Source organism: Stegodyphus dumicola, chromosome 1 (assembly GCF_044657685.1).
Source record: "Stegodyphus dumicola isolate Sdum_Otavi_A_Nest chromosome 1, ASM4465768v1".
Classification (NCBI taxonomy): Eukaryota; Metazoa; Arthropoda; class Arachnida; order Araneae; family Eresidae; genus Stegodyphus; species Stegodyphus dumicola.
Window position 1 is genome coordinate 62,895,018 of NC_140768.1, and position 14,086 is coordinate 62,909,103.

Below are 14,086 nucleotides of genomic sequence, written 5' to 3' on the forward strand. Positions count from 1 at the left end.
TCACGGACGAGTCACGCTTTAGTGTATAGGATTCTCACCTGGAGAGAACCTGGTACATAGAAGACTACTCATTTGCGTATGAAAGGGTTGGATTTGGCTGAGGCGGTGTTGATCTGGGTCGGTATTTCTATCATTGGCCGCACCGACCTGCACATTATCAGAAATGGAGCAATAACGGCTCAGCGATATAGAGATAACATCTCAACCTATGATGTTTCTTTACGCTGCGGCAATCGGGGATGAATGATAACGCCAGGCTACACCGTGCTCAGCTAGCAGACAATTTCTTTTCAATAGAGGAATCGTTCGAATGGATTGGCCTGTAAGTCTCCCAGATATGAAACCAGTAGAACATGTTTGGGATCTTTTAGAAAGAAGTATTGCTGGTCGCTTATCACCTCTAGAAACAATTCAGCAGTTTGAAAACTGTCTTCTACGGGATTAGGAGGGATACCTCCAGTCCCCTCATTGATCATCTCATTGATTCCATGCCTAGTAGGTGTTCGACATAACTTTCGGTCAGGGCACACCATACCCTTCATTGAAACTCATCTGTATCCGAAAAATTACATTTTTTTTAGTTATATAATATTGTGCATTTTTTGTTTACTGACAAATATCATCAATAAAATTTAATTATTCCTTGCTTTTTTTTTCTCATATCTTACGACACCTATATATCATATATCAGTCGCCAAAACATGCTCTCATCCGCAGTTTATATCCGCATATTATTCTCTAATTGTTTTGAGAAGTTTATTTTCTCACAATGCTTATTGAGTTACTACTGGTAGAAAGCCCAAATTGTTAAACACAGTATCGCTACTAGAATATCCTTCACAGGGCTATCAACTAACTAATATATTTATACGTGTGCTGCGTCTTCTTTTACCGTAATAAAATTTAAATACTTCTGGAATGAGTCGAAGACAAGAGTAGAGTGTAAAGCTTGACAATAAATCATAAATATGGAACAACCTTTAAACTAAACCTTACTCTCATATCCATTTACCAGGCGTAAATCTGAAACTTTTATTTCAAAATCAGCCCTTTGCATATCCATTGGAGTTTTGGTGATACGGCATTGTAGCTAGAAATTGTTGCAAAAAATATAATTTATCATAAATGATCGCAAATTTTCACGCTAAGCCTAATACACAAAAAACCCCAAATGTAAGATTTTTTAAATGTCAAATCGGTCTTTTTGAATGAATAGAGATTTAATTATTAAAAGAAGCGTAAATTTTACTTTAATAACCACTGGTAATTTAAAGAATTTAAAAATATTTATGCCTTTTGAATCAATCCTCCAACCGGTAAATTAAATTATGAATTCCATCAAAGAGTTTTCGTTTTTGGACTTGATCAAATCTTCTGCTATTTTTACTACACGGTTTTTTCCTCTGATACATCGCAAGGCAAAGACGGGTCACATTACTCTCGTATTCAAAATAGTTGTTTATGCATTTTCTCGTGCTCCGCCCCCCCCCGCAAAGACTAATATGGTGATAAAAGATCCACATCTCCTCTCTGTTAGACGACGTTCCATTTCACCTATATTTTATAATTATACACTACCTGACATTGAAAATGCAACACCAAGAAGGGATGACTAGAAGTGATAGAATTCGACAAACTGAGAGAGACTGCAACGAACAATAAGTGATCTTTATTTCGAAATGATATGCATAATACAGAGAGAGAAGAGCGTTGGCTCACTAGATTGTTGGACCACCTTAGACAGCGATAGACGAAGCAAGACGTCTAAGTATAGACTCAGTGAGACTGCGGATGGTGCTCTGAGGAATGGCTGTCCGTTCCCTGTCAACCATTTGCCACATTTTGTCTTCTGAACTCAACAATGGCAGAGTTTGCAAATGGCGCCCAATCACATCCCAAATGTATTCGATTGGTGAGAGATCATGAGAGAACGGTAACCAGAGAAGCATCTGTACACCTTACAGAGCACATTGGCTGATGCGAAAAGTGTGTGATCGAGCGCTATCCTGCTGATAAAGAGCATTGGGCAATTCCTGAAGGTAAGAGAGTGTCACCGACCACAGGTTATCATCCGTGTATCTTTGGGCCGTCATTGTGCGCCGAATATGAACTAGAAATGAGCTGGAATCGTACGCAATAGCGCCCCAAACAATGATGCCGCGTTGTCGCTCGGTGGAACGTTCCACAATTGCTGCCGGATTAGACCTGTCTGCACATGGACGCCACACTCGTATGCGCCGACTTTCATTGGAGAAAAAGAAGCGTGAATCATCTGAAAACACGACCATGTGGAATTTCATCGTCTACATTGCTCGAGCCCAGCACCATTGCAGACGTTTGCGTCTATGATGTGGGGTCAATGGCAGTCTTCTTAACGGCCGCCACGAGTGCAAGCTACTAGCCACCAATGGTTCTGGTCGATATGGAAACATCCAGGGTGTCTTGAATATGCTGCAGGATAGAGAAGTGGCTTGTGGGTGCGCCACCTCTTGTCGGATGATACGTTGATCTACGCATGCTGATGTCATTCTGGCTGCACCGGCACCCTTCGAAGTTGTACTCTGAAGTTGTACTTCGAAGCATCTACTCTGAAATTTGAATAATTTTCGAGCCACATCTTCTTGTTGTTACTTCAATGTCAACATTATACTTTCATATTTATATGGTACAAATCTCTTTCTTTCAAAAGCCGTCCGTTCTCCCTTACCTAGGCTTGCTGTACGTCCCGGCTTTTCAGAAGTCCCGGTTTTTGATGAATGTAGTCATTGTACAGCCTGGCTTCGTTTTTACAAAATAAACTTTGGGAGATGGGATAGGAAATTTAGACAGATTTTTTTTTTTTTAGTTGGAAAAACTGTTTTTCCCCAAACTGCTTTATCCGTGTGACTTTATCTGTGTAACTTTCCGCTTCTTTATCCTGCTGTTGGAAACTGCTTTATTCGTGTAACCTTCTGTCCTTCTTTTGCAAGAATAATCGTTTTCTTGTGCTCAGCTGATAGTCTAGCTACGTGTGGTATTTCCTAAGACATTCGTCTGGTGACTATTTTTCGGCCCACCAGCGGCCGAGCGGTAGAGTCGCTGAACACTGGTAGTTCGGTCCGAGGTTCGAATCCCGCGAACGGGCTGGCTGCATGGGTCTTTTCGTGGTTTTCCCCATGTGTAACGTGTATACGAGCCAGTTTCCCTTAGAAAGTCCTCCACGAAGGCATCCCTCCTGTTAGGCAGATAGCCCTAGTGTGCTTTGCCATAATTAAATACACCACCACACCTGGTGACGATTTTACAACCGTTTTATTGGCCTCTGTCCGATGATTCCTCCTAGGCAGGAATTTGGAAGGACTTTCTTGCTAAAGTGTGGTTGTGAATCGAATATCATGGTGGATGCATATATGATGTTTTCTTTAGTATGTTTTAGTGGAAGGTTTTGCGAGCATTGATATCAGACAGACCCCTTGAGGTTTAGATGTGATAATGTCCCATACGACACAAGAATATTCTAGTAAAATTCCATAATCTTATAATCATATATTAGAATATTCATGCAATAGCCAACGGTATGCCTATTTTCATGTGCTAGGAATATGCCCAGAAATATCCAAGGAACATTCTTTACATATTCTAAGAATGTTCCAGAAATTCGGGGTACAAACAGAAAGAAAATTTGTTACCTGCTCAATATATAAAACTTTTCTTTGCGTTGTACACAGGAAGCCACTCTTTTTCAAGCGTTGATATACGTTTTGAGAATATATGAAATTACAGACGCATAATATATGAAATATGCATAGAATGTTTCAGGCAAATATCTCGCAGCAGATCCGAAGTGCATTTCAAACTGGAATATGCTTGGAGCATTCTAGGAATATTCTTTAAAAAATCATAAAATATTTCCCGTAAATTTGCCTGGAATGTTGCAAATGTTTCGGAAATGTTGCGGAATGACCAAGAATGAAAACTGAATATCCCTGGGCTGTCCCGGGATGTATGAGAAAAAAATATAAAAATTGCAAATAATTGAATTAAGTTATTGAGTTTATTAATATTATGAAATATTATTATATCACTAATTCTCTTAATTTTTTATTAAAAATATTCTTGGGGTAAAGCGTTGTTTATTTTCACATTAATACATTTGCTGGAAATAATAAAACAAGTGTTCTGGTTTTTCAATCATTTAAGACATATGCCCAGTTTGTCAGAGAGAAAGAGTGAAATCCTATCCTTATCTAACATTTCGTTTACTTACGTTTTTATTTATAATAGTAATATTCTTCGTTACAGAGGAAAAGGAACCTTTATTTAATGGGGAGGGAACAAATCATACGAGAGATTTATCAGAGGCCTTCGAAGGCAAGTATTGTTTACATTTAAGAAACTGGTGTTCATAATTCTCAAAAAAAAAGTAAAAGAAAACGAAAGCACATTTCTAACAGTCAACATATGTAAAAACTCATTTCTGTCGCAGTTGGACAAAGAATACCATCTGTCATTCGATTAATGATCATATTGTTCTACCAGAAAACGCGAATGTGCGTTATCCATTAGGTGAAAGCTTCCTTACAAGCGTCTGCGTGTCGGCCGTCTTTTAAAAGCCAATTCCCATTTAATGCGCATATATGATAGTTATCTATGAAGAGTTAAGTAGATATAAAAATTTATCAAAATAATATTCAACACACAAAAATTCAGCTCGTCTAATTATGTCAAATGCAAGAAGTTTTTGTGTGACTGCTATTTAAAAACCATGCTTAAAACAATATTGTGAAACACTCGTGTCAAATATTTCTAATGTGCTTATTTCAAAAATTTCTTACTTCGAGCCATAAAATAATGTGACTTAAAGTCCACCCATAACTATTATTCCCGTGAATTTTGTTTAATGGGTAAAATTTGCAAAACACCACTTTAGTCGAAAAAAATCGAAATATTTCTTTACCTAAATACGCAGGCAATTATAATCATTTGCATGGTGTTATAGCACCGACTTTGAATAGTTCTCTGTAAAAGTTCGTAATTTGTTTTCATGATGCATTCTAGGAAAACTCACTACCACCTCTGTGGTAATTATTCTTTTATTTTCGTAATTATATGAATAATGAGGTACTATCATAAAATGTTCGTTCCTGGTGATTATAGATAATTAAGCATACGTAACAAATGTTCGAACAACAAAAATCGAAACTCATTCTGGTTTAATTAGGAAAATATAGTGTAGGTTGTTTATCTTTTGTTTGAAGATAAATGAGAGTCAATTGCTTTCGGAAGCAAAACATAATTATGGGATAAATTCTTCGCATTTATTTCTTGTCTTCCTGTTCCGAATTCTTCCCACGATTTTTTAAAGTATTTCTGGTATTTCATGTCTATTTTAAAGACTGTCATATTTTTTAAACTTTTAAATCTAAGATACTTTTTAGACTGTAGAAATCAGTATTGAAAAGAGCAACATACAATATGTTAATGTTTATTCGCTGGTTGTTTTATCAAAGCCACAAAAGTGTCATTGTTTGTTTTAGCCTAAAAAATAAACCTTATTTAGGATGTTTTCAAACAACTACTGTGACAGGAAAAAGAAGCTTACCTGCAGTAATCTTATAAATCGCTAGCGATATGCCCGATCTCCTCATGGAGAAAAAAGTATATATTTTTATATAGTTTATTTTCAAAAAGCATGGTTAAGGTATTTATAAAACACTCACAGAAGTAAGAAGATAATCAATAAATGAAAACCAAAAGGAGGAAACTAATCAGTATATTATTAAAGCAATGGATGACGTCATGCTCTTTATAAGCAAAGTTTTATGATCAGTGAAAGAAAGAACCTCTCGTAGAATTTACTTTGTAACTAAAAACGTAAGATACTATGTGGGAAAAAAGAAAGAATTAAAAAAAGGAAAACATAACAAAGTCTGAAAGATTCCTTGCGGACCTAGCAGTTTACCAGTCTATAATCTCCCAGACTCACTTTTCTAACACATCTTTTTTAGTCTTTTTTATTATTAAACGCTTTCTTCGCACTTAATCTATATAAAGTTCCATAGTAAAATCACAAAAATTTTAAAAGCACTTTTAGATTCCCGATAGAGTATTAAGTATCGCCATACGCTTTTCTATTTTTTTTTTTCGTTCTTATCTCAATTCATCATGTCAATATTCAGTCTCTCAGCAAGATAACCCAGATGTATTTTTTGTCTTTTTACCTTATATATTAAATATAACTTTCTTTGCACTTGCACCACATAAAATTCGGCAGCAAAATCACATTTTTCAAAGCAGCATATGTTTAGAATTCCCAATACAATGTTAAAATAAAACCATTAATGTTTTCAATCTTTTCTCAGTTCATCATGTCAATATTCAGATTTTTTAATAAGATTATTTACAGAACTTTTTCGTCTCTTTATTTAAAATGTTTTGTATGTTCTTCTTAAGAAAGATAAGAAAGATTCTCAAGTAAGATTTAAGAAACATCACTTTCTTTGCAATTATGCCACATAAAACTCAACAGCAAACCAACAAAATATTTGAGAATAACGTACGTTTAGAATTCTAAATAGAGTGTTAAGTGTTGTCGAGCATTTTTAATATATATTTGCTACATTATTTCTGTAAAAAATAACGCATGGCGATTGCATTTGATGCAACATCCTTTTACTGAGCTTCTTCTTACTAATATAATTAGATTATTTAAATATGGTTCTTTTATACGAGTTAAAAATCTTGAAAATTCCATGTTGCATTTAAAAACATTGGAAATATACTGATTGAAGTCGGAAATATTTTTGAAACCATTCCCAAAAATCAATAATTAATGAGAGAAACTCAGAATAAACTTTATTTATAAGATTATTAGTTACATAATACTATAGAGACTAAAATTCTTCGATTATTAATTTAATTATTGAAAAATGATACTTGAGAAAAATCTAAAATTTGAATCAGCATTAAATTTAATTAGCTTTGAGGTATCCATATAGCTCCTTGAAGACTTTATGTAATAAATTTCACAGTTTTGAACTTCTCTATGCAAAAACTTTATGCAAAAAGTGTACATGCATGGGCCCACCAGTGGCCGAGCGGTAAAATCACTGAACACTGGTACTTTGACCCGGGTTTTAACCCCGGAGAACGGGCTGGATGTATGAAGATTGTGTTTTTTCTCATGCGTAACGCGGATACCAGCCAGTTTTCTTTCAAAAGTCTTCCACGAAGCCATTTCTTCCCATAGGCAGATAGTCTTCGTGCTGCTTTGCCTTAATCAATTAATGTAATTGATCTAATTGATTAAGGCATAAGGACAAACTCTTTTTTTCATAATGCATATATATATACCCAGATGCATTTATGTACACATATGGACAATCTCTTTATTTTAGAATTATAACTATTAAATCCTGTACCATAAAAATGAATATAACTGAACTATTTTTTCTTTATGAATAGAATAAAGTTATAACATTAAAATAAAAGTTTTTATTAAGTATTACGCTATGTCGTTTAATGCATTGCATATACAAATACTAGGAAGTCGCAACTCAGTGTCAATTTCTCTCAATAATAATAATAATTATTATTTACTATTTATTCATAAATATGAAAAATAACTGATATATTTGGGATCAGTCTATCATGTGCAATAAAGAATATTCTTTTGAATAAATTCCTTACATGGTATGTTTTAAGATTAGTCAAATATAAATTAAATTGTATTATTCTGTAAAGTAATTACCTATTTACAGGTGCCTGGCAGACAATTCTCAAAGGATTATCTGTGTTTGCCGTAATTAGTAATGTAAGTATTATTCCTATTTTGTTTTAATTTTATTTAGGTGATAATATTTAATGCGGTAAATCTTTCAACGTAGAATCATAAATGAATTTTAAAACATCTAACTTGGTAACTGCTATGCATAATAAAGCAATATTTATAATTATGCGCACAGTAATTTTGCATAAACAAAAACAAAGATCAGCAAACAAACCAATCATTTGTGCATACTACATTTTAACAACATGGGTGTTACTCTTTGGATTATAGGAGGTAAAGAATAATTAGTATATCTTCGGCAATGGTAGCTGTGAGCGCGTGCATTGAATGATTCAAACTGAACAAGAAATTCTTATATGTATAGGATGGATGTAACTGGTGGATGTAACTGTTCCCTGAAAAGAGGCTTTCCTGTGGCTCGTCTTTAAGTAATTTCGGCTTAGTCAGTGAAATATAAATTGTTCGATATAAAGCAGCGTAAAGGATCACCATAACAATGTCATTTATCCCTTAACTAAGTCTTTTAATCTGCAACCTTACGGCAAATGCTGGGATTATTAGAACCATTAATATTATTATAAAACCATCATACCGTATTCGTCCCTGAGTAGAAGATTCACTGGCCTCGCCAGCAAATATCTTTATTCAAAATTAACAATCCCTTAACTAAATCTTCTTGTAAAAGCTCATTCTTGAATGCTTTTAAGATGATGCACTCCTTCTTGATATTTTTACTAGACCGGTCAAAATTGTTGGCAATACACCATTGAGGATCTGGCTTCCATTTGTATTTAAGGGGCACTTATACTACTAACATTCCATTTCGAATGTTCACATGTATATATACGTTATTACAAGGGCAAAGGCCCCAGCTTTCCCGGCCGATGATTCAGCGTCATTTTTTTACAGGAACAATTACTCAGAAACATACTTCTGGTTAAAACTGACACAACGTTTGGGGTGTGTTTTAACGTTTATGAATTTAACGTTTTAGACAATGAAGAAAAAAGCGAAGCGAGATACGTGGTTTATTCAGGCAATAGCAAGCGAGAAAAAGCAATGCGTACTCAATTCGGTCCTATTTGTAATCAAAAGTCGTTATGTTAATCCTGAGCAGCGACTGGGCTAAAGATGTAGCAGTACAGAGAAATTGCAGGGAAAGAGTGACGTAACATGCGACAGAATGATGCAGAAAAGCATATCCTTTGTAGCAAGGATGCGTTTAATTAAAATTTATGAATATGAAGATGTATTGCCAGTTGATTGCACTTAAGTTTAATAATTCTATTTTATACTATATGTATATATATAGAGAGAGACTATAAGTAAGAAACTTAGAACCAATTCTGCAAAGACCCAAAATAAGTGAAATTTACTACTGTTAAATTTCAAAATTCCTTATAAATATGTAAAATTAACCAAAAGCGAGAGTAATTAAAGAAATATTAAATACTGAAACCACAAAAAATAGACATAGGAAATGCAATCAAATCTGATGTAACGTTATCAAGAGGAGGCACATCAGACTTATTTAAATCCCCTTCCCTTTGAAAATCACTGCGTTTCTGTTATTAAAACTTAGCCATTCTAAATTAATTATAGCAGTTGACCTGAAAAAAAAAGTTTCAATTCTTCCCCGAGGCAGTGTCAGTTCTTTAAAGAAACATACAAAGACACATCAACTGGTAAAAATTCTAATGTCAAATAAGCAAAAGAAATTATTTAGACACTTTATACTGAATTTGAAATTAAATGTAGTAATACAAAATATACCAATAAAATAACTGAGAACATGAACTTAAAACTTACTCAGTGGACGAAGAGGCAGTCTGTTAGAGAAATATACTAATAGAAAAATCCCATTGTTTAATAAACTAAATAATTCTTTTCCCACAGAATGTAAGATTAAAATTAAAATTGCAATTAAAAAAGTTAATTAAATTGTAGAAATGCAAAATATACTAGAAATTAAAATAGGAATTACTCCAAGTGTTTGCGGTTTTTCTAAAAATTCCAGCCAGTGATCTACGCGGTAGTTTTAAGCTATTTGCTGTCACCGTCCTCATCACGACTGCGACGTAATTGGTTCTCTCTCGCACCATTTAGTTTTTGAAGAAAATTCACTCGAAACTAGAATCAGAAACACGGTTGCTTTGAATGCTTCTCCCTGATGACGATTAAAATCGTATCAAAATCACTTTTTCAATCATGCTTCGCTCTTTAGTTAATTATTTGTTTAATTTTCCTTGCTTTTATTTTTGGCGTTAAGTTTTTAATTTAATTTTTTATTATTTATTTATTTATTAATTGTTCATGAGCTAGAAAATCTGATTTAAATCTTTCTTTCATACTGCTATCTTTACTATGTATATTTAATATTAATTATAATTATTTACGTTTGATTTTAAATCTAGAAGCTCGAAACATTTTTATCCCAGACAAATTTGCTTTTCGTCTCTTCCAAAGTCCTGACAGCAGCAGCTTTCCTTACTTTTACCTCAGTTCTAAATTGCAAAATTAAAATATTTCTTTCTTAATTTTAGGCGTTTATGATCGCTTACACGAGCGACTTTATACCCCGCCTGGTGTACATATTTGTCACAAGTAAAGATCAAACTCTTAACGGATATATCAACAATTCTCTTTCCTACTTCGATCCCGAAGATTTCACTGATGACACAAGACCAATGAATTCATCGCTGAATGAAACTGGACTCATGTGTAGGTAAGTGAGCGAGAAAGGATCATTTATGACCTTTGTCGAAGCCTTAATTAAATTTCCCTTAACAAATCAGTAAATCTTCTATTGCATATGTAAAGACATTAACGTTTTCACGAGACTAATCGCTGAAAACGAGATCGTAACGCTTACCCGAAATCTGACAGAGCCTTTGAAATCTCTGCATCAGTATACTGATACGCACAGCATAAGAATGCAAGGGAGATATGCTTTAATTCCTTCCATATCTTGCCACGTAAAGTGACTGGAAGACGTATTCATGTATGTAATGTCCGCATTTACGACGAACATCAAATTTTTAAACATTTTATTCTTATGTTTTCAATTTTTCGTCTGATCTTATGACTTTTGAATTGATTCGTGGATCTGAAATTGTTTATGATACTGTGATAAGGTCGCATAAAGGAAAAAGAAGTAAGAGATAGGTTTTCCTCTTGTTGATTGTATGTAGCCTTTTATTTTGGGCGTTAAATAAAACAACTTTCATGCGGTGTTCCATCATTAGAGTTTTCATTGGAGTTCAACACCACAGCACAGCAGTAAATATTAAAAATTGGTGGCAGCATTTAGGGATTGTTCCTGAGAGTTAATTTAGGAACGGACTTTTCGCCTGTGAACTTGAGTTAACATTGTGCGTTGATTTCCGTGCGTCTCGTTGTGTGAGTGTTCCGGATCGTCAAATGGATGTTCCAGAAAAGGCCGTATTGTAAAGGACTTTATGTGAGTAGTTAAGACTTTCTTCTCTGCACAAAAACGATCTAATTTTGGGGGCAAGGACATTTCGCGTGGTGAAGCCTCTTCAGAAAGTGACAGTGTATCAGAAGGGAACGCCGGGGGAAGCGTGATCTAGTGCCGCAAAATAGTGAAATTTCTCGGAAGAGTTGGAGTATCCAAATTAGTGCCAGGAGAGTCATCGAAGGCGTCTTCAAATTGGTGAGTACCATTTTTGTGATTTTGGAGAAGTTATGCCAGTTATTTGAGAATAATTTTATTTTGGATATAGCTCTGTTTTTGGGGATCAAAAGTTTTCTTGTGGTTATTGAAAGTTAGTCTTGTGGTTACTTTTGCTAATTGGAATTTAATTGTTTATTCTATTGTTTTAGTAACTGCTTAAATTGTATGAAGTATTGTAACGGCATGCTTTAGAAAAATTTAGTTTTTAAATCAGTCCAGAGTTAGAGGACAATATTTATATAAATGAGTTAGCGCAGGAAAAGGTTGCATCTTAATTAGCATTTTTTATATACGTTTTTGTATGTAGACATAGGTATTATCATTAATCATTAATTGTAAGGAAATTTGTGTTCAGAATTATTAGGGTATTAATCAGTTTTGGAGAGATAGACCTGTTGTTGTTTTTGTGTTATTGTATTTTGGGGTAGGTTATTTTTCTTTAATTTTCCATAATGGGTGAGTTTATGAGGAAATTTACTAAATCTCTGCTATTGGAGTTAGCGGATGAGTTTCATACAAATGTGTCTCAGGCAAATAGAGTAAGAGAAATTAGGCATGCTATTTTAAATGCCGAGGACTATGAAGAAGAAGCGGCGAAAGAATACGCGGCAAGAATTTGGGCTGCGGCTGAGCAGAAAAAAGCGGAAGAAATAGCCGAAAAAGAGAGAGTAGAGCGTGAACGTGAACAAGAGAGAGCAGAACGGAAACGTGAACAAGAGAGAGCAGAATGCGAAAGGGAACAAGAGAGAGCAGAACGAGAATGTGAACAAGAGAGAGCAGAGCGGGAACAAGAACGGGAGCGAGGTTTAGAATTGGAAAAGTTAAAACTTTCGAATGTGGTTCATACTAATAGCCTGGCTTCCACGGCTTCGATAGTTGAACGACCTAGAGAAAAAAATCTGATGTGTACACCACATGACTTCCTTGTATTGGAATATTAAATTATACGCATTTTTTCTTGCATTTCATTTAAACTGATTGGATTGAATTAAATCTACCTCGCCGACAGCGCATAAACCACAATAGAATAAATGCATTCTTTAAAATTCACTCTAGTATTTGTTTACCATAGCGACACTCTGGCGCTAGATTCACTTAACAGTATTAATAATTATATAACGGAAATTAAGTTAACTGTTATATAATCCAATAATTATATAACAGTTAACGTATATATTTCGTTCATATTATAACTCATGATGCACAAAATTTATATCATTTAAAGAATAGAATTACCTAATCGTTGCCACATGTTCTATTCAAATACTATAATAAAGCTAGAATGATGCATAAAAGAAATTAAGCAAACAAAACAAAAAAGAAACAGTTTTTCACAGACGATTGAGTATTTCTCATTTAATTAATTCACTTCTCACGGGCAAAAATACATAAAAACTCAAAATATCTATATTAAAAATTACGAAGTAAATCTCAAACACTTATATCCTCGAAAAAATTCCAGAAAAAATTAAGCATGATTTAATTGGCAATAATAAATGAATGCGTTATCTTTGTTGTTGCGAAGCTAAGTTTCTCTAGATTGGCAACAAATCCACTAGTCTCCTGTTACAAATGTAAACATGAATGGCCGCCATTAAAAACAGGCTTAGCGGCAAATAAACAACTTTAAAATTGCTGATAATTCTAAAAATATTGCACACAGATTTACTAAAGGCATAAAATCCTTAACCGGAAGATAAAAACAACATAATTCAATTATTTTTAAAGCAAAAAATGTACAATTTACAAACATATAAGAGTAAAGAAACTGAGATCACTGAGCCGGGTAACAGAGTGGATATATATATAAGTACAATGGGTGCTACTTTGGTAGACGGTTACACGGATTTTTGGCGATTTACGTTGGCGCAATTGTTGGCACGATTTTTACAATCGTCAGCCATCTTGAAAAACGCAGTTTTTACGCATAGTAAAGTATTCGAAACTTAAAAAAAAAATAAATATCGTTAAAAGTAATGGATTAATTTTTTGTTGAAAATGTCGTTTTTTAAGATGGTAGGCAAGTGTAAATAAATACATTTACTATGAGTATAAAGTACTAAAGTAAGGCTATTATTACTTTCATATAGCAAAAAAAGAGAATAAAAACACCGCTATAAAAACATTGTGCCAACGTTTAATTAGATTAAAATATTACTGAAATTGAATATCGAATTAAAAACCATCCTACCAACATTTAAAAGAATTAGAATATTATTAAATTCAAATACTTTAAAATACGTTATATAAAATATAATTAACATTAAAACATATGTGACAATAATTATCTCAGCAATTTTTGAACATAGTGTATTAATTTTTTTAACAAAAATTGAAGTATACAATTATGAAATAAAAGAAAAATATGTACTTACATTTTTTTGAGTAATTTAACCTCTTGTTTATTGATAAGTACCACAAAAAAAATCGAAATCATAATTGAATCGGATCTTTTAACAATCTTCATCTGTTATCCAAATATCTCGCACTTCATTGAAGAAGCAATTACCGAGGTTTCCTCCAAAATTTCCTCTGACGCTATTAACAATTTATAAATAAATCTTTGATTAGGAAAGACAGGTTGGCCAAAATAAAGTCTCAAAGGGCAATTTTTTTTATTCCAA

The 14,086-nt window shown here is 33.7% G+C and overlaps 1 protein-coding gene across 6 annotated transcripts in view; it reads left to right on the forward strand.

The window, feature by feature from the left end:
• Positions 1-14,086, forward strand: part of LOC118203999 (anoctamin-4) — a 475,106-nt gene that overhangs the window by 443,163 nt on the left and 17,857 nt on the right. For all 6 annotated transcript variants that reach the window (XM_085815493.1, XM_035376334.2, XM_035376321.2 and 3 more), the window contains 2 exons: positions 7,740-7,792; positions 10,312-10,493. In XM_085815493.1, coding sequence (XP_085671619.1) covers positions 7,740-7,792; positions 10,312-10,493 — 235 coding nt within the window. The remainder of the gene's footprint in view (positions 1-7,739; positions 7,793-10,311; positions 10,494-14,086) is intronic.